The sequence below is a fragment of the Sardina pilchardus genome, chromosome 5 (genome assembly GCF_963854185.1).
Source record: "Sardina pilchardus chromosome 5, fSarPil1.1, whole genome shotgun sequence".
NCBI classification, from domain to species: domain Eukaryota; kingdom Metazoa; phylum Chordata; class Actinopteri; order Clupeiformes; family Clupeidae; genus Sardina; species Sardina pilchardus.
The window spans coordinates 23,374,315-23,394,996 of NC_084998.1; the positions used below are offsets into that span (position 1 = coordinate 23,374,315).

Genomic DNA, 20,682 nt, shown 5'->3' on the forward strand with positions numbered 1-20,682 from the left:
TATTTGGTAGGGGATATTTGTACAAATATATCACATATAATCCTGTTTTATGGCAGTTGGCAGGTATCCCCTCACCAGTAGAGTAGACTTCCTAAAGAATGCACCATTTTTATTCTCAGTGGACCCAGAGAACATTGATGAGTTGACTGAACCGAAACCTTGAGCCTACATGTCAACCACCTTCACTGGGTTGATGACAGCTGGTTCTGGTCCATGAACAAATACTTTTATTGAGTTAATTTCTGAACGTGGCAAATGTTGAACAAGATCATCTCTATACGACAAATCATCTTGTACCAAATCCATCGTCTACCACTCTGTCGCTGTCAGGTCATTCAGACATTTCATAAACCAACCAGTAGGATGGTCATGTGACCGGCCGCTGTTCCTGATGTGTTCCAGAGTACGTAGTAAAGGAGTGAAGTTTGACTGTAGCTGAAGTTAGACTACTTAACCGGCAGATTCTCGAGAAAGTGATTGGATTCTTTGTAAACCATGGCAGAACACAACTTTGCCATTCCGATGGCTGTTGTAACGCTGTTTTGGGGTTTTGTTGGAGGAGTTGTACCGTGGTTTATTCCCAAAGGACCCAACCGTGGGTAAGTTAACTCATGCTAGCAATTTGACGTTAACGTTAGTAACTTGATGGCTAATGTTAGCGTATCAAAGAAGGAGATCAAGTTCACTTGCTGTTCTCCCTTTTAATGAGTTTGTGTAGAAAGTCCATATCTATATATATATATATATATATATATAAAACAGTTTTATACTTATAGGTCTGTCGGTAAAGCTGATGGATATGACATGGGTGGAGTTTTAACGTAGAGTTATGGTAACTTGTAGCGTTGGACTGCTAGACCTCTGACGTTAGCAACACCAGAGGAGTCCTTTTTGGTTCTAGAAGAGCAACTCAAGTTAAAATAATGGCTAACGTTGTGTTCTTGACAGTTAGTATCATCTTGTTCTGAACGTGTTCTCATGTATGTAACACACATGTTCATAACGCTCACTGAATCAACAAACTGGAAAAGTACCTGAAATTAGTTTTACTCTTGCTACCTGTGTGGCATACACAACTATAAAGTAGCTCAATGTTAAAAAGAAGGACTTGTCGATAGTTTATGCTCTGCTAGAATAGAACTACGTGTAAAATAGTTTGTTTATCCCATAGACTGTCTATGGTGTAAACACAACCTGATTTAATCATGTGATGATCACGCAGTTGCATCACGATCTAGGTTTCGCAGCTCTGCCACTAGAGAGTGTATTTGTTTCTGTTCCTATTATACTAACATCCTATTTCACTCATCAGGGTCATCATTACAATGTTAATACTGACAGCTGTCTGCTGTTACTTGTTGTAAGTATGCATTTTACTTAGTCCTGAAAAAAAAAAATATATGCATATATATATATATATATATATATATATATATATATATATATATAGGTTTATGGAGTTAGGCCATTTCCCTACCTCCATAAACTGAGGAAGTGCATGCCATATTTGAAGGCTATAGGGAGCGGTGTGCAGACCATATTGCAATTAATTCTGTTGCTCGCCAGTGCTGTCTTCAAAACAAATAGGCCTTTGTCTCTTTCTCTCTCTCTCTGAGAGAAAAGGAGAGAAAGAATGTATGACAACATGATTTATAAGAGGATCAACAGGCCTGAAAAATGCCAGAGACGTGAGAACAGATCTGACTTGACATGTCTTGTGATTATCCCTGAGCATTTGCCATCTGCAGCTATTTATCTGGACTACTTTAGCCAGCCAGGTTTTCTCGTAGATGTTTCATGTTCATTGTGAACGCATAAAGGGTCACAATCTGAATTGACCTTTTCAGAATCAATTGGTAAGTAGGTCTATCCTACTCGGGATGTTTTATGACTACATTCTTTTTTTTTTTTTTTTAGTGGCCAAAATGACCATGGCATTAAATGGCAGGGCATCAAATGTGTCCCTATACTGTATGTCACCCAACAGATACCCCTTTATTACCTCCGCCAAGGAGGCTATGTTTTCATCGGGGACTGGCGTATGTTTGTTTGTCTGTTTGTTAGCAAGATAACTCAAAAACTGATCTATGGATTTCGATGAAATGTTCAGCGAATGTCAGACATGACCCAACAAAGAAACGATTACATTTTGGGAGTGATCCGTAATTCCGTCGGGATTCCAGAGCCGTTTATGTGTTTCACTTAGGGGTGTAATGGCATGTTATGGCCACGTGGTGGCGATCTGAATAGTTTAGGTTCAAATGTATGACAACCTAGGAAGAACAATACAGGCGGAGGTCTGCGCTCTCTGAGTGCTTTTCTAGTCTTCTCTTAAAATTTGTGCTGCTGCAAGTATTGAAGTGATACCTTAGTCCTCTGGTATTCACTATTTTCACAAAGATATGATCTGTCGAGTACTTCAGCATTTTACAGAGCTGTGTTCCTGAGGAGCACCTGACTGGCGTGTGTAGATGTTGTTCTACTGTGAAAGGGGATATGCTTCCAAAATGCTAATCAATTGTACAATTCACTTGGTCAGTTTTTCCCCCTGATATCACATTTTACAGTTTTACTCACTGTTTTGTTGATCTTTTCCGAGGGACTGCCTTTAGAAAGCGTAATTCTTGATCTTAAAGAGGAACTATGCAGGATTGGCGATTTCATGTCTGGTTTCTGTTTCGTTTTTCGTTTTCGCTCGTTTTAGGCTTGCATATTTCTCTGCAGAGCTTCCCCGACAGCTTTAGCGCATATATTTATACATATTTATACATATATATAAATATATAAATGGCAAGCGTGGTTCTTCTTGTTCTTTACGCGTCTCAGATTTCCAGATGTAAACAGGAGACGATACGTCTCCTGCAGAAACTGCAAGGTTGCAATAGCGGATAGGGACACTGGAGGCGGGAGGAAATATTACTGTATTGGAAATATTGACTGTCAGTCAAGCAAAACAACGATTTCTGAGCGATTTTATGACTATGAAAAAGTTGCATAGGGTCTCTTTAATAATGTCATGTACCCACTAAAAGGCACTAGGGGGGCAAAATCGGAGTGTATATAATAACACCTTTTTAAAGGGTCAAATTTCCTATCTTGTAATGCTACCGGAAGTGGAAAATAAATTGTGAATCCGCCCTGATTCAGGTCTGATCCAAAATTCCATGAGCCCTTCCTTGGGTAATCCTGCTGACAAACAGACAGAAAACCTAATCTCCTTGGTGGAAGCAATGCGTTTCTTTGTTCTTTTGTGAACTCCTCTCTGGTTACTTTCGCACAGAACTATTTGAGTGTGTTTCACCATGAAGTTGATTTGTTGGAGATGATAAAGTGGTTAAGTATGGAGGAAGGATGTAATTTTTCCCCTTTCTTTTCAAACAAGTATTGACTTTGTTCCTCTCTGCTCTACAGTTGGCTGATAGCAATCCTGGCACAGCTGAATCCTCTGTTTGGGCCAGCCTTGAGCAATGACACCATTTGGTATCTGCAGTATCACTGGCCTTAAAGCACAATTCACCACACCACAGACACAAACGATTTTCTCAGCATTTCACCACTGATGAAGACCTTGAGGACCAAAACAAAATATCTACTCTTGTCACTCTCAGACAGTTTTGAGCTCGGAACCTGATTGATCTTGCCATCGTTTTATTCAGATACTTTGTGAAGGCTCTTCAATTCTCTGGGTTGATGAATTGGAAAGAGGACAGGAGCAGTACTCTGCAGCTCACAGTTCCCTCAGTCTGCTTTGAATTCAATATGTTTTCCCACTATTCTGTATGGAATTCTTGTGCCACTTGACAGACAGAAGAGGTAAAAGTGCAAGTTTCTTGTCTGCACAAAGCATCATTCAGCCTCGCTTTTTGTTTAGGTTTTGTGTTTCTGCTGAGTAACCCCCTATTTAGTGAAAAGGTTGGCACGAGGCCCTGGTACGCGGGCGGATTCTAAGCAGTGGGTGCAATGCAGACTCCTCAAGATTGCCCAGAGCCTTGGACAGGGGCCTGAGCTGACAGTCTTGGAACTTCCCATCAAAGTAGCCCAATCCCCCACCCCATTTCCATTCTTGAAGCCTTGATGAGAACTCCAAAGGTTCTTTATAAACCATCAGGTTGCAGAAACTCTGACCCTAAATTCCCCTATGTCTGGTAAATTTGAAGTTATTGATTACACTGAGGGAAATCAGTTCATGCTCTCAATTCATTTTGCCTTAAGAATATTTGAATATTTTCTCTGCATGAGGAGTTTGTTATTTGTGTGCCTTTTGATCTGCTAAGGTATGTCTGTTCAATTATGGAAATGGATGATTGTGTTTTTCACCTCAATGCCATGATTCAATAGCACAATTAACTGATTTTGTAATTAAGATTGATTGCTGTTATTATATACATTTTTTCGATGCTCATCGCCATCAACATAGAATATGTTTTTTTTTACTGGTTCTTCCAGATTGCCAAATAATTACGAGTTCATGTTTGACTCTTGAATTGAATGTCTGATTGTTTGTTTGTGCATCTGTGTCTTTTAAGTGGCTTTTGTTTTGCTAGGTCATTACTAGTTCTGGCAAACCTAAATTGCTGCAGATCTATAATATAATGCAGTATTCTTTAGTTTTAAATCACATCAAAGCTGTTTACATGATGAGAATGAAAATTAAATTATTTTCCATTTAATTTAGTTATTTATGTTTGTGGATAGGATTGGGAAAATTGCACATGCCCTCGTGAAAGAAGCTATTTATCTTTAAACTGAAAGACTTGAAATTGTATAGACATTGTGGAATGCCATATTGCATGATGCGTCCTACATCTTCTGTCTTTGTGATAAAGTAGCCTAATTGCCTCCTAGTGTTACTGTATATTTAACTGATTTTTGGAAATACATATGCATTGTCTGAAGTGACAACCTTTTATTGTAAATATAGTCACAAAACTATATTTGCAAACTGGCTGAAATGAACGAAAATGTATTGTTTTGGGTCAATCCCAAAATTCAGCCCTGATTGGTCAAGAGAAAAGCACGTGAAAAGAGAGTCACGCGCTTTCCAGGAACCCGTCAGGAAGAAGATAAACAAAACAAACCAGAGAGGAAGGCAGCGTGGACTCCGACGAAATGATAGAAAGTTCGTTTAAAGACGTGAAAATACGGAGATAAACCTTGTAGAGATAACTATATGGATGTTACAAAGGTAAGTCCAGCTGTATTATTGAGGTTTTACTGAAATGCAGTCGAGTTTCTTGCCCAGATCTCTTGCAAATAGTGTCATCTCTGGTTAGCTCCTGTGCTAAGTTGTTGTAGCCTGTTGGCTAGCAAGGAGGTTAGCTTGCTCGCTGCTAACGTTACTGTAGAGAGGGGAGGGACGGAGGCCATAGTTATTGAGAAACAAGATTTAGTTCCGCGTTAAACCTGACCATATTTAACGAAGATTTCGTAGTTAAACATCATAGTTTCTCCCTTAAGCCTCTAGACTGCATGTTATTTTTGTGTTTCGATAGCAGTTATATGGTTCGTTTATCTGATAAAGAGCAGTCTTATCATTGGCCGTGTTTTACACGATTTCAGACGGAGTGCTAGCTAGCAAACCCCGTATTATCACGATTTCGATTTGTATGATTAACGCATTCCCCCTCAATTCCATTTCAACTGCATAGTCACTGTTTTATGATTGATTTGGTTTTGAATAACCTTGCTAGCTAGGTTAAAAACCGTTGATGTTAATGATTTTGTCTTAAAAACAACAGCAGTCGTACATGGCCGCCCCTATCGATTTGGAAAACTAATACTGGCAGCATGTGAACTCCTGGACACAGTTTCGTCCAACATGAGATTACAGGTAATATTCAATTTTCGACCCAGCTGGAATATAGGATTTTACACGTTTTTTAAGCCATTTGTCATATAGGTAACGCAAATGACCATGCTTTAACTATTGGTCGATCTCCTGCTTTTGCATTTCAAGGTAACCATGGCACAAACTATGTCGTTAGATTTGAGTTGTCACTATTTGGCAAGTTTTGATAATGGTATGATCATATCAGTGATGTATCATGATCACACATCTACTTAATTAATGGATTTATAGGTCAACTAAAAGCTGCATCAACAGCTCCATAAGGGTACACGCCCCCACCTGTGTAATGCCAAGAAGGAAAGCTTCGGAAAGCAGTATGCCATGTTTGTTTGGTTCTATAGCGAATAACACGTTGAATTTTCCACAGGGCTTATATGCTATGGAGTTTTTTAGATTATAACTGTTAATTTGCTTGAGAGAGACTAATTGAGAGACTGTACTTCCAGCCAGGCCGTTTGTATTTTTGTACATGTTTATAATCGGTTGCCTCATTTAAGTGGGTATTTAAACTAATACTGCACTTACTGATCATGTGGTTTATAATTGTGTTGCCTTGAAAACCGTGCGATTACATTTCTTGGGTTTATCTATGTCCTCAGCCATTTATGTAACGTGATCGGGCCTTTTAATATTGTTTGTTGCTTGCCTGTTCAACCTATCGTGAAATAGGCAGGGTATTTATCGAAAATATCCCCTTTGATAGAAGGGATGACATACCAATCATACAACCGAGGAGGCGGGCTAACATAAGAGTGGTAGCCAATGGCACATCGACTTTTCGTGGGCGTTGGCACGAGTTGAACGTGGGTTAGGTTGACATATTATTTGTTTGCAAAGAGGTCCATGTTGAGTTCAGGGTGTTTTCGTGTGTTAGTAGGTCAGAGGAAGAAATCAGATTTTAACCGTTCAGATTGTGCGGGTATTAAAGCAATATGAGACCGACGATCGACATGTTTGTTTTCGAGATATTGTGATCGTGTCCTGTCACTGCACAACAAACCCTAAATAAAGAGCCCGTTAGCTTTGTTTTTTAATCAACCTAATTACCGAACTGCTAAACGTGGAAACACAAATGGATGGCTTTGCTTGCTCAGAATGCCCGTCTGGGCTGATCGCGATTAATGTATCGTTATTATGTGTTGGAAGTGTTTTTATCGATCAAAACAATGGATGAAATTGTGTGTTTACAAATTGTCCTGTAAACATCTACCCTGTAGCGCAAGCCTACAGTGCTAGGACTGTGTATTTGTATCGGGCATAGCCCACAACTATTTGCTCTACTTTTGGGCATTAATCAAATTAGAGTTATATCCGACATATATACATATATGTACATATGCCTATATTGCAGTAGTCGTAGATATTCTGTACTCCAAGCTGTAATCCTATCTATGGACTGGACAGTGATGATTTAGTCAGTGCGCCTGTACATGCTGTACAGTATGCCTGTACATCCAGAAGGACGGCATTTTGCATTCCAAACAAAATGTTTGTTTAGTCTTCATCGAAGTGCAAAAATCCGTCAGTGTGCTCACATCAATGTAGGCATTGTTTTGAAAATGATAATACAAGCATTAGCAACATGTTGATATGCTTGGAGATCAAGAAATTATTAAATGATTACTGGCTCTCAAGCAGTCACAGCTAATAATCAGTCTATTATTTATCATGTAAATGAATTCATCCAAAGGAAGGCACAGGCAGAGGCAGGAGTCTTTTGCATATCAGCCGGAAGGCAGACACCTGCTTGGCTGCTACTGCTACTCAGTGAATGCTCAGAAGGGGAGAGAGAAAGAGGGAGAGCATGCATGTTCATGTTGGTTTTGTCTCTATATTTATATGAGGACATGATCACAAGGCTGTGCTGATTTGAATGATTCGATCATCAGACATGACCTGATACGCCTGAAAATTCTTTGCTTGTGATTGCCAGAATTTGCATGCAAATTCAGCACTTCATTTTGACACATTGACAGTTTGTGTTTCCTGTTTTATTAGCCGAGCTGTAGCATGCCTGCAGCGTCTGTGGGGTTGCTGATGTGGACGCAGCACGCCCACACACAGACGTCTCACTCTCTGCAGTCATTGTACAGGGATCCTCTAAGTCTGACCTCTAGAAGGGACTAGAAATGGCAGTAGAAGCTGAGGATCCTTGTTTTGAAATTTCAGTATTTCAGCCTTTGCTGTGATGCTACTGACAGTGGTTGCTTTGGTTAGCTCTTGGGCTGATTTAACTGTGGGACTGTGCAGACTGTAGCCCTTTATTCTGCCATTGATGTTCTAAGAGCGACAGCAAGAAAGAGTAAAAGAAACAAGACATCAAAACAAAGCCTGTTTGGTTCGGCTTTGCACTTTTTTCCCCCAGACAGTACAGTAGTCTGACACAGCTGAACCTGAACCAAACCCTACTGGTGTACCCTGCTGCCTTGATGTGGCTGCTTTGTGACCAGAAATGAGCTGAGGGAATGAGAATGACACCAATTTCTAGTTTTGGCATGTTTGCTTTGTGGCTCACTTTACTGCTGTGATCATATACTTAACCTTTATGAAAGGTTAACTGAAAGTGTATAGGAACAGAGTTCCTATATACACACCCCTCTTTTATGATCACAGTATGTTCCCTATCTAGCTAATATTATGCTCAATACATTTATAGATGTCTTACAGTCAAACAAGCAACATTGAGGTTGTTATAAAGTTACATGGACGGATAACTATATTATGGCATGATTAGATTTAGCCTGTTTTAGAAACCAAATTTACATCTCTTATCTGATAATAAAAATACATGACACTACAAATAGGAAATTCTCCACGAAAGTATAAGTATATTAACTCTAAATATAATATTTACTCCTATGGATTAGTTATAACAGCTGTGTTCAGTGCTTAAATAATGGCCAAGTGTTCTTGGTTAGGTAAATATTAAGCTTGTTTGAAAATCCCCTGACAAAGTTTGAACTAATATGGTACCTAAGTAACGCAATAGGGAAGTGATCTCATATGGGGAAATTTGCTCGCCTGCAGAGGAAACTAAGATACCCATTCATTCTGCTGCCAGAGCTACAGAACTTAGCAGTAAGATCTTTTTCTAGCTATGTTAGTTCTTATTTGGGCTAAATGTAAGAGTAAAGCAACAAGTGTACCGTAGCACGTGCTGTAGGTGTAGTTATAGATAGTCCTGAGTTTGCATCTACTATTAAAAATGAGCACAGAATACTGACGTCTCCGGTGGTGATGTGCTACCGTTGGGGGCGCTGGATTAAATTGTAGCATAATGGCTGTAACCTGAGTTCTAGAGGCAGGCGAGTGTGTTTTCCGCTCGCCGTTGTTTTTCTCTCTCCATCCGTGTGATCTCATGTTGACTCTGTCGGCTCATGCGTGTGGCTCCGCTCAGAGCAGCACCTTATAATGGGCCTCCTCACGTGGAAATAGTACGCCTATCCCACCCACCCACTCATACACACACCCGCCCACACACACGCACACACACACACACACACACACACACACACATGCATGCACACACTCCCTTCATTAGAATGACATGATCATCTGTCACAAGAAGAGCTGTGAATGGTCCTGGCTGCTGCACGTGGATTTCATTTGGCAGGTGTGCCACCTTTAACCAACCTGTCGGCTTTGAATTGTTGTGTTCAGGGGTGAGCAGAGGTAGCCTAGAAATCTAGATGCACCCTAGCGGGGTAGGCCATCAACTCTCCGTTGGAAAAATTAAACTTCTATCGTGCCAATCACATCGTGTATAGAGTTGGTGGGCGGGCTTAACATAATGACGACAGACCTGCGACTGTAAGTTGTGACTGTTAAGCATGAATTCCCCATCTTGCTTCTTGAAAACACGAAGATGATTGGTTGTAGCGCTATCCTATTGCGTGGAGAGGGAATTTGAAAGACAACCGTTTATCCCACCCCTCCGATGGAGGCCTGCCTATAGTGAGTTCCCAGTCCCTACATCTTGATGTGGGTTTGGCTCGTCAGCCTAGAGCAGAGGAGTAGGTTGTGTGTGTTTTGGCTTACCGCAACAGACCGAGGCCTGTGTGCTGTTTTGTGTTGTTTTGGTCCGAGGTATCCATTTAGTCCATAGGCCCATGGGAGTAAGCATCCCAGTCAGATAGCATCTAAGTTATTTCATTTGTTTGGACTAAGCCATGGCAGAGAGCAGTTTACTCGGGAACAAAGCCAGTTAAGAATCTCTGTTATGAATAGTCCCTATCTGCTCGTGGCCTTCACCAGAGAGTCCGGAGATGAGATATGTCTTTATGCTCTTGTCCCTAGGCTGTCGTCTGTGTGTGCCTGTGTGTGTGTGTGTGTGTGTGTGTGTGTCTGACTGTGTTTGCATGTGTGTGTATGTGTTTGCATAGTTCAGGGTGACCGGTTTGACAGTCCAGCCTGTCCACTGCATGCAGCGGGTTAAAGGGCTTTCCCCGCAATCACTTCCCAAATAGCCGCTGCGAGCCCGGCCAACAGGTGGGGATGGCTGAGCAGGGCAGATAGCCAGATGGGCTAATGTCCCTCCTCCCTCCTTGCTCTGCTCCCTCCACTGACATTTAAGCTCCAAGTTCAGTCATGTATTAACCCTAACTTACTGAACTATGGCACAGTTGTGCAGTGGTTGCAGGCAGGCTGCAGTAGAGAATAAAAATGGTCGAGGGACCGCTTTAGCAATGAGCGCGAGAGAGAGGGTGAGAGTGAGAGTGAGAGTGAGAGAGAGAGAGAGAGAGACAGGGTGAGAGTGAGAGAGAGGGTGAGAGAGAGACCGTGTGTTGTCTGGGTTGTTGTTTTCCTCCTGCTGTGGGTAGTATGCAAAGCCGAGCTGCCGTGTGCAGAAGCTCGGGGATGATAAGATGCTTATTTGACTCGAGACTGCACACCGGCAGGAAATGATGTCATCAGCCACAAGAGGAGCTGGATTGTTTTGCTGTTGCGCTGCAGCTGGCCAGCAGGGCTCTCGCTCTTTCTCTCTCTCTCTCCCTCTCTCCCTCCCTCTCTCTTTCTCTTTCCTCATCTCACTATCTCTCATTCTCTTCATTTCTCTCTATCTGTCTATCTTCCTCTCCGTCACAGATACTTTTTCTCATGGCATATCACAACTGATTGGCTATGCAGAGGGCGTCTAGTCGTCTTTATTTGGGTCCCTGTTTTTTCGAGGCGATTCGGGTCCCTCTTAAGCAGCAGTAGGGAGAGAGGAGAGGGAACTGTGACTGTTACAAAAATAGCCCTCGTGTTCGTCTCTCTCGCTCCCTCTTACTCTCGCACTTTCGCTCTCATTCTTTCTCTCTCTGTGCCTCTATCTCTCTCTCTGTCCATCTGTCTCTCTTCCTCCTTCGCTCTCCCTCTATCTGCCTCGGACCAGACAAAATTCGCCGGCTGTCGCGGTTGTCCTTCCATGGATATGACCAGACTCTCTCTGCCGACCTCCGTAACTCTCTCTGACCACGGCTAAAGTGGCCAGGCAGGGGGAGGCCATCTTTTTTTTTTTTTTCTCTCTCCTTCCCCCTTTTGTACCGTGCCGACTCTCGCTCCGCGGTGAACGTAGTGCTGTCTGTGGGGGCCGTATTTAAATGCACAGACGTTTTTGACAGGCAATCGCCCTTCGTTCTCTCTCCCCGGCTCGGCGCTTCTCTTGAGTCTCGATTGGCGAAACGGCATGCGGTTGGTTTGTTTTTGTTTAGCTCTCTCAGTTTCGTTTATTCGTAGAGGATGTTTCGTTGATGTTCGTTCGGGGACTGGAGCGGTATACCGTATATATCTGTGTGTGTGTGTGTGTGTGTGTGTGTGAGTGTGTCTTTCTCATTGACATGTCATTTTCTCTGATTCTGTTGAGCCTATTACATCTCTAAAGCTCTCTAACCCTTTCCCTCTGTTCTTGTTCTGTTCTGGGTTCGTCCTATCCACAGCGACCAGACAACGGAAGAGGACCGCACAGCCGTATCCAAATGAGCTGCTAGGCCTCCGGATCAGGCGAGCAGACACAAAAAAGGACTTTGTTTACCACCCAGAGACCTTTTTTTTTTTTACTGGAGTTTTTTTTTTTGGCATAAGAAGGAAGAAAGAAAACAGAGAGCAGGTTACAAGTGGCGGCAGAAAAGTTTCCGATAAGGAACTGGCGATCTGTGCTTGGCAATGCCTCAGGTATGTTGCAGCTATGTCCGTCAGATGCCATATGGTTCGAGCCAGACGTGTCTCAAATATCTCCATAAGCCCTTGAGACGCAGTGAAAAACTGAAATGGCTGCAACTGAAACTGAAAAAACTAAAATGTCTTTACAAGTGAAGTGTTACAGGTTAACAACTAAGCTCTGCAGTATTCCTTATGAAATGAAAGGCAGAAATGTAGCAAAGTTGCACCATCTACCAGTCTTGTTAAATGTCGGTGTGTTCATCTGCTTTGTGTCGAACATGTCATGTCCGTCTGCTAATTAGCGTTTAACTGCTGTTGGTTGGTGTGTGTTGTAGCCCAGCATGAGTGGGATGGACCCTCCCTTTGGGGATGCCTTTCAGAACTACACTTTTGCTGACCAGGCGCTGACTAGCACAGATCTATTGGCCAACAGCTCAGACCCAGACTTTATGTACGAACTGGTGAGTAGCCACAGGTGACGGAGAAGGCGCAGCAGTTCTTTACCTCTCCACCACGACATGACTGGCCCTGTTGAATACAATGTCTTTACTCTCCAATCATCAATATACATGTCATGCATTTATGAGTCAACGACTATAATTATGGAACTCTCTAACTAGGAGAAGTATGAGGGGGAGGCGGGGGAGGGAGGTGATGGGGTTTGCTTTTGGTGGTTTGCTTTTACCTAGAGTTAATCAACATAAAACAAGATCGAAGTGATTTGAATATTTGTCAGTGGCTAGCCTTTGCATATGTGTAGGCCTGATAGTGTTCATTCTTGGTGCCTGAATTCAGACTCCAGTTCGGCCTTGTACGATGTCAAAAAAAGGCTATTCTCTAGATTTCCTTTGAACGTATTTGATTATTTCAGCCACAGATAATTTCCAGTCCATCAGCCCTGTATGTATGTATGTATGTATGTATGTATGTATGTATATGTCTATGTATATGTAAGTGTCTACGCCTACCTAATGCCCGCGTCCTCTCTGTGCCACGGGGCTCCCCAGGACAGGGACATGACGTGCCGGCAGAGCCCCAAGGGAGACATGCTGGGCGTGGGCGAGTGCCGCGAGATGGAGGGCATGGAGCCGCTGGCGGAGCTGGGCGACAGCAGCGAGCTGGCCCACAGCTCCAACTTCGAGCAGTGGGACAGCTACTGGGAGGACCTGACCAAGTACACGCGGCTGACCAGCTGCGACATCTGGGGCACCAAGGAGGTGGACTTCCTGGGCCTGGACGACTTCTCCAGCCCCTACCAGGACGAGGAGGTGATCGGGCGGACGCCCACGCTGGCGCAGCTCAACAGCGAGGACTCGCAGCCCGTGTGCGACACGCTCTACCACCCCGACCTGCTGCTGCCGCCGGGGCCCAAGCAGCCCATGCTGCTGCCCTCGCTCTCGTCCGCGCAGGGCAAGAAGGCCGGCCGGCCGCCGCTCTCCCTCCCGTCCTGCTCCGCGGCCTCGTCCTCGTCGGCCGCCACGGGCAGCCAGAACCAGCTGCCGGACTTCGCCGAGGGCTCGCAGAAGGCCACCTGGCCCGTGGCCACGAGCACGGAGACCATGTCCAAGACGCAGCACCAGGGCTCCTCCAAGGCGCTCGGCTCGAGCGCGACGGAAGGCGGCGGCATCGGTAGCGGCGGCGGGAGCGACTTTGTGCGCAAGGCCAAGGTGCGCATCAGCGGCCCTCACCGCTACCCGGGCAAGCTCCCCGACCCCCAGGCCAGCGCCTCGCCCTCCGGCTCCTGCTCGCTCCTGGACCTCCCCAAAGGGGCCACCACTACTGCCAGTCTGGTGCCCCCGCGCCCGGGTGCCAGCCGGGCCTCCTCCTCCTCCTCCGCCGCCGCCGCCGCCGCCCAGGCCGCGCCCGCTGGCCCTCTGCCCGCCGCGGGGGACCGGAAAGCCGTGGCGGAGGGCTCCGTCAAGCTCGAGTTGCCCGCGGGCCCGGAGGTGGGCACCTCGCGCGGCCTGCCCGTGAAACTGCACTTCCCGGCGATACCGGGGGCCAGCGAGAGCCTTCTGCCCGTGGTCGGCGTGGCGACGGCCGACGCGGAGACCGCGGGTGTCGCGGTGACCGCGGCAGCAGGGGCAGCAGCGGGCGATAAGACCAAGGAGGAGGAGCACAACTACTCGCTCTTCCTCACCAGGGCCAGACTGGCGGGCAAGGCGCTGCCCGAGGAGGAGGAAGTGGACGAGGAAGAGGAGGACGAGGAGGAAGGAGAGGAGGAGGACGACGAGGCGGGACTGGAGCTGGACGACGAAGACCACGACGAAGGCTTCGGCAGCGAGCACGAGCTCTCGGAGAACGACGACGACGACGAGGAGGAGGACGAGGACTACGAGGGCGACAAAGACGACGACATCAGCGACGCCTTCTCCGAACCAGGTACGAACGACTTGCAAAACACTTCAATTACCACCGCTAATCGCACGTTGAGGAAGAGTAGTTCAGATCCAGGGGTTTTCCCAGTGATATCACCAGAGCTGCATGACACAGCAAAACGAGTTATTCAGAGTCTGACCGTGGAACTGTTCCAACTATCCCGCAGTGAGGTGCTATCGGGGTAGTTAGCGGGCTACAAGACGCTGTAGGTCGAAAAGAAACGAGTGCTTTGTGCTCGGTCACTGCATGGCGACTGGTGGATCGGTCTGCGGAGTCGGGTCATTCTGGTGGGTCTGTCCAAGCACAGGCTCTGTAAACACCACTGCAGTTATTGAATATGACTCATTCTCTCGCTGTGTTTTTTGCTTGTTCTCCTTCCTCCCCTTTTCCTGTCACGAACCCCCCTCCTTTTATTCCTCCCATTTCTTTCTGTCTTTCTCTCTCTCTCTCTCTCTTGCTGTTTATGTCTCTACTTCTCGATCTTTCACATGCGCTCGCTGTCTCTCTCCCACTGTATCTCTGAATCTTTCATGCTTCAACTCTCTGTCTCTCTCTGTATGTGTGTCTGTCTCTCTCTCTCTCTCTTTCTTTCTTTCTTTCTTTCTTTCTCTTTCTCCCTCTTTTTATTCACTCCCTCTTTCTCTTTCTCTTTCTCTCCCTCTCCCTCCCTCCCCCTCTCCCTCTCTCTCTACCTCCCTCTCCCTCTCCCTCTCCCTCCCTCCCTCCCTCCTCTCCCTCTCCCAGGCTGTGATGCTGATATGGTGGAGGATGTGAAGGGCCTGACGGCAGGCCTTTCCCGTAAGAGGGGGAAGCGCCGCTACTTCTGGGAGTACAGCGAGCAGCTGACGCCCTCCAAGCAGGAGCGCATGCTCAAGCCCTCCGAGTGGGACCGCGACACCCTGCCCAGCAACATGTACCAGAAGAATGGCCTGCATCAGGGTAAGACACACACACACACACACACGCACAAACACACTCATATGCACACACATACACGCATGGACACTCACTTCACTCTCGCACGCACACACACAATCATCTGTCATGTCATTAAGCACAGCCTGTAGTAAGAAGTGTGATATCAGTCACCTGAGGTGTCCCAATACAGGAAGGCGGAGGCACTGAACTCCACTATGGGAAGTCGAGTGGAGGTTCCACCTCCAAGTATCCCATGGAAAACCCATTTAAAAGATCTCCCTGTGGTTAAGAGTGTTGTCTGTTGATACATGGAGACTAGTGATGGCCATAACTACTGTTTCATTCCCGTAAATCAGGGGTGTCAAACTCAAATACACAGTGGGCCGAAATTAAAAAAAAAAAACTGGGCCCAAGTCGAGGGCTGGACATATTCAATATTTATTTGAATATAAGAACTTGAGTTTTACACATATTGAATCTGAACGGGGCCTAAGTCTTCGGCCTATTATCTGTTCTGCTATTGCAGTAAAAAGCCTGAACTCAGGTCAAAATAAAATAAGCTGCATTCATTTCTTATGCCTCTCTTTCTTTCTGCAGCTTATCCAGAGCAAATTCCAAGTTAAATTTTTTTTTCCACATGCCAGCAACAAATCTAATTTCCTTCAATGAAAACCCAAACATCCAACTATTAACAGTCCAAGCATTACCAAGAGGAAAGTGCAAAAAGGAAACCTACCTCTGTGCTACATTAAAGCTCAGTTCACTGCACTGTGAGGTGAACTGCTGAACCAGATACTTGACATCTCCCCTTCGATACAAGTTCATCAGTGTTTGGGGTCTACTGCAAACGGATTACAGAGCAGTTCAAACCTACTCGTTTGGGCATCAAAGTGGGCAAATCTCTGTGTGAAGTCGGCGCTAAGTATGCCGAGCAATCCTCAAGTAATTTAATTCTATTTATGCCGGGCCTCAAATAAAGTGTTCTTTATAGATCAGTGCTTGTGCTACAGAGTTAGCTACGCAATAAGGTTTCCATTTCTGCACACAGCACACGTTCAATGAATGAATGAAAGCAGCTTGTCTCGCAAACTGCGGGTGGAAATCCTGACACTCTTTCAACGACATGAAACTTAATAGTGAACCATCAAATACCCCACAGATTTCAGTGCCCATCAGTCCCAACATTTAGCAATATAATCAGACAGACGGTGCATGCAAAATACCGGTGGGCCAGTTCTGATAGACATTAGATATTAGATAGGGGGCCATATAAAATTACGTTGTGGGCCGGATTTGGCCCGTGGGCCTTGAGTTTGACAGGTGTGCCACAAATCATTGTGAGTCTTGACTGAGTATTTATGTGTGTGTGTGCGTGTGTGTGTACAGGCAAGTACACCCTGAAGAAGTCCCGACGGACCGACGTTGAGGACCTAACTCCAAACCCTCGTAAGCTCCTCCAGATTGGCAACGAGCTGCGGAAGCTAAATAAGGTCATCAGTGACTTGACGCCCGTCAGTGAGCTGCCCCTCACTGCCCGTCCACGCTCCCGCAAGGAGAAAAACAAGCTGGCCTCCAGGTATGCGTGTGTCTTGCTTCACCCAACACCCAGCATCCAATATTGCGCTTTCGCCTTCTCGCCGTGCTTAGTGTGATTTGCATTATGAGAAGAAAACCCCGTCTCTGGCTGTTTTTTAATTCCCCTTTTTCTTTCTCTCTCTCTCTCTCTCTCCCCCTGTTTATCGCTCTCTCTCTCTCTTTCTTGTTCTCATTTTCTTTCTTTCTCTCTCTCTCTCTATCTCTCTCTCATTAGGGTCTTAAATACCCAAACACAGCTCTGCTTAGTCATTCTAGCACACAGGCAATCATTGAGTGTGAAAAAAAGTCTTGTGACCGATGAGCTTGTCTGCCAGTATGTCAGTCTTAAGTGTGTGTTTGTTTCTTTGTCTCACATTCATCTCACAGGGCTTGCAGGCTGAAGAAGAAAGCCCAGTATGAGGCCAACAAGGTCAAGCTGTGGGGACTTGGCACTGAATACGGTACATTGTTTCCCAGTGGAAACCAAACAATCCTAGGCACATTCCGCACTCCGCCATATTTCAGATACTGTGTCTGCCTCACTAACTTTCTAGCAAGGCCCTCTTAAAAGAGATCACATGAGTCATGATCTGTGGCCTGGTGTGAGAGAGATGATGATGTTCCTGAAAGAGATGATATGTTTCAGAATGATTGAATACATTACAGGGGCATGAGTTCATGGAGATGATTGTTTGACTGTCTGTGTCTTTAGATCGATTGCTGTTTGTGATTAACGCCATCAAGGAAGAAATCGTTAGTAGAGTCCAGGATCCATCAGATGACAAGGGAACATGTATGGCTGATAAGCTTGACAAACTCATCGATGACACATTGGGTAACTTCCCTTTTCTGGATGTTCAAAGTCTGTAAACATTATCCTCACAGTGCCGAATTGAATAGGAAAATCAAACAGCCGCAGGTTTATTTCAGATGATATGAGACTTGAAGTATTTGCAACAGTTGCCAAAGAGGAATGAGGAAATTCTTGACTGAGAGATGAAGGTCTTACATTTATCTCAAAGTTGTGTGTGTGTGTGTGTGTGTGTGTGTGTGTGTGTGTGTGTGTGTGTGTGTGTGTGTGTGTGTGTGTGTGTGTGTGTGTGTGTGTGTGTGTGTGTGTGTGTGTGTGTGTGTGTGTGTGTGTGTGTGTGTGTGTGTGTGTGTGTGCTTTTCTTGTGCCTGCAGTGAAGTCGCCAGTTGCCGGGCAGACGTCGGACTTCGTGAACCAGATTCTGGAGACCACTGGGCGAGGGGATCCCACAGGGGGGCTGGTGGGGCTGCGCGTGCCCACGTCGAAGGTGTAGAGGTGCCCCCCTTCCCCACACCCCATCAACCCACGTCGGACAGCTGGGCACAGAACACCTGAAAAGCCATCTGCGCCATTCTCCTCCATGCTCTGTATCAGCCCGTTGTCTGCATGACCTCCTGACCTGGAAGTGCATCCTCCCTCGACACCCCTCTGCACCCCCGGCGGCCTCAACGGTCCCTGTCAGTACATACATGCCAGCCCTGGTATTCAGTATGTATTTACGCACTCAACGCACATATATATAGATATATAAATATATATATATATATGAAAATATATACACACATACATCCAAAACCGTGGTAATAGTCCCTGCACTCAGTAGTCTTTCTCCAACCATCTCTGCATGTGCTGGTAAAAAAACAAAAACAGAACCTGTTCATAAGGGCGCCATTTAAAGCCAATATACAAGATACCTCCTGTGAAGATTTTTTTTTTTTTGACTTTTGACTTTTATTTTATGTTTTTGTTTGGAAATTTTCTCTAAAAAGACAGAGAGAAAAAGAAACAACAAAATCAAAATAATCTGATATTGCAGTAGCTATTTTCTGTAGTGTCCAAGAAAGGGCCTGAAGGATACTCCTCTACTAACATGGGAAAGCAGGTGTAGATTGTGAACATCACTTCATCAGGCTGCATATTGTCTGAGCATAGTCAAGAGTGATCACAGCTGTGGGATTTTTGTAATCGAAGAAAAACAAACAAAAAAAAAAACAATCACGTTTGTAGAAATGGGCCCTAGTGTCCATTTTGTCTTGTAATCAGATAATCAGACAACCTGCTTCTCCATATTATTCTGTGTAAACACGATGGCTCTTCGCCCCAGCAACCGCAGTGGATGTGTACGCTTTCTGAACTCCGTCCGCTTTCCCATTCTAGTACAGTAGCAGTCAGCAGGTGATCCTTTTTGCAAACTGCGTCAAAGGCAACGCAAAGAAAATCAAACTCAAAAGAAACAACAAAAGTGAGGAAAAAAAAGAACGAGAAGCATCCTTTTCTAAACAAAACAACTCTTTAAGTCTGAGATGGGCTCAGAGGAGCGTCGTTGCTCCGATGAGGTCTCGTCGTGGGTGGGAGCGATCAGTAGAGTCGTCGAAAGGGGCTTTGTAATTCTGTTCCTTTAATGCCGTGGCTGTTTCTAGTTTATTTTCCCTCCGCAGAGCTGAATTTGTAAAACCAACTTGAACAGATGGAAAAAAAAGTATGTATATATATATTAAGATCCCATTCTATTCAAGGGGAGGGTTTCGTTCAGGTTGGGGATAACTCTTCTAACTGTATACTAGATGGAGAACCATATTGACGACCCTTTTTTCCTTTGCTCTGTCTGTTCTGGTAGAAGTGTCTTCACATGATCGGAGGGATAGCACACACCCCGGGCTAATTTGGCAGTGTGGCAGCTAGTTGGGGGAGGAGGAGAGATAGTTTGGGTCTGGTGTAAGGCTGGACGGGGGGGGGGGGGGGGGGGGAGGGGGGGGGGTATGGGTGTGGGGAGCTGTTCACATAGTGTTGGAGATTCCTTAGAGGGGTGTGTGCGTGTGCGTGTGTGCGTGCGTGCGTGAGTGTGTGTGTGTGTGGGCGCGCGTGTGTGATCTTATTTGTACTGAATAACAGATTCATTGTGCCTTGTAGTTAAAATGAGCTGATTTCAGTCGTCCTAGTGGAGAGCCTGTCGTGGACCATTTTATCTCGAAGGGGAGGCGGCAGAGATGCAAGCAGGCTGCTGTCAGAGGACTTGTGTTGCATCTCTGCTCTTTAAAGCTATTCTGAATGTACATAGGAGCATGGGAAATGCAGACATATGCCACAGAGTCTGTGCATTGTACCATAAGATGGCTCTGATATAAGATACATTTAATTTTACTCTTTTCTTTTGGTACTCTGAAAGGGGCGTTTTAAAGTGGGTGGGGAGGCGTTTGGGGGGCTCTTTTAAAGATAAATATTCGTATATGAAATATAAAAAAAATATTTGCACACTATATTTTGATCGCTTTTTTTTTTACCAAAGACACATGCAACGATAAATGGCTACTAGCCAGACTAAGTAAGGTTTTGCACAGCTTACCTGACACCGTATTGAATGTAGGAAAAGTGACTGGGGTCAGGGATTTTCAACGAACTGTGAAATTAGCTTGGGTCCAATTATCAACAGAAAAGAAGCATTCACGTGCACGGGCGTAGTGTCCCCCTGTACTGTCAGCATGGAGGTTGATCCATCGCAGGCGAGGCACTAATGTTGAGTTGATTCCTGCAGTTCATTTTCCCATTACTTTATTTTTATTTTATTTTTTTTGGTTGTGGTTGCTTTAGTGCTTAGCCAGGCGTTTATTATATACATATATATATATATATATGAAATAGGTTACCTTTATATTTAGCTTTATTTTTGCCTATGTGTTGTGTAATGATAAATAACCAAAAGGTTTATTATGTTGGGTAGTTTTATTATTTGTAGATTAGTGTACAAATCCCTGTATATGATATGCATATATGTTCTTGTCTTGTGTTCTCT

General features: G+C 44.9%; 2 protein-coding genes across 3 annotated transcripts; both read left to right on the forward strand.

Moving 5' to 3' along the window:
- Positions 1-374: 374 nt before the first annotated feature.
- On the forward strand, positions 375-4,670 carry LOC134080510 (V-type proton ATPase subunit e 1-like). Its single transcript, XM_062537004.1, has 3 exons — positions 375-599; positions 1,313-1,360; positions 3,412-4,670. Exons 1-3 carry the CDS (start codon positions 496-498, stop codon positions 3,503-3,505), a joined length of 246 nt encoding a protein of 81 aa, XP_062392988.1. The 5' UTR covers positions 375-495; the 3' UTR covers positions 3,506-4,670.
- A 146-nt stretch (positions 4,671-4,816) lies between these two features.
- Positions 4,817-19,613, forward strand: crebrf (creb3 regulatory factor). 2 transcript variants are annotated; one of them, XM_062537002.1, is made up of 10 exons: positions 4,817-5,185; positions 5,739-5,830; positions 11,767-12,001; positions 12,325-12,450; positions 12,997-14,371; positions 15,113-15,307; positions 16,673-16,862; positions 17,249-17,322; positions 17,574-17,696; positions 18,047-19,613. In XM_062537002.1, the coding sequence occupies exons 3-10, from the start codon at positions 11,993-11,995 to the stop codon at positions 18,163-18,165; spliced, it is 2,211 nt and encodes a 736-aa protein (XP_062392986.1). In that variant the 5' UTR covers positions 4,817-5,185; positions 5,739-5,830; positions 11,767-11,992; the 3' UTR covers positions 18,166-19,613. The 2 variants fall into 2 exon arrangements, with proteins under 2 accessions (XP_062392986.1, XP_062392987.1); XM_062537003.1 differs by lacking the exon at positions 5,739-5,830.
- The last annotated feature ends 1,069 nt before the right edge of the window (positions 19,614-20,682 follow it).

Excerpts from the sequence above, each read along its gene's own strand:
- crebrf (XM_062537002.1), top strand. Across the intron at positions 14,372-15,112 it reads CGACGCCTTCTCCGAACCAG|GCTGTGATGCTGATATGGTG; the intron begins GTACGAACGACT and ends TCCCTCTCCCAG. Across the intron at positions 15,308-16,672 it reads GAAGAATGGCCTGCATCAGG|GCAAGTACACCCTGAAGAAG; the intron begins GTAAGACACACA and ends GTGTGTGTACAG.
- LOC134080510 (XM_062537004.1), top strand. The coding sequence starts at position 496 with ATGGCAGAACACAACTTTGCCATTCCGATGGCTGTTGTAACGCTGTTT. Across the intron at positions 600-1,312 it reads CCCAAAGGACCCAACCGTGG|GGTCATCATTACAATGTTAA; the intron begins GTAAGTTAACTC and ends TTCACTCATCAG. Across the intron at positions 1,361-3,411 it reads GCTGTCTGCTGTTACTTGTT|TTGGCTGATAGCAATCCTGG; the intron begins GTAAGTATGCAT and ends TCTGCTCTACAG.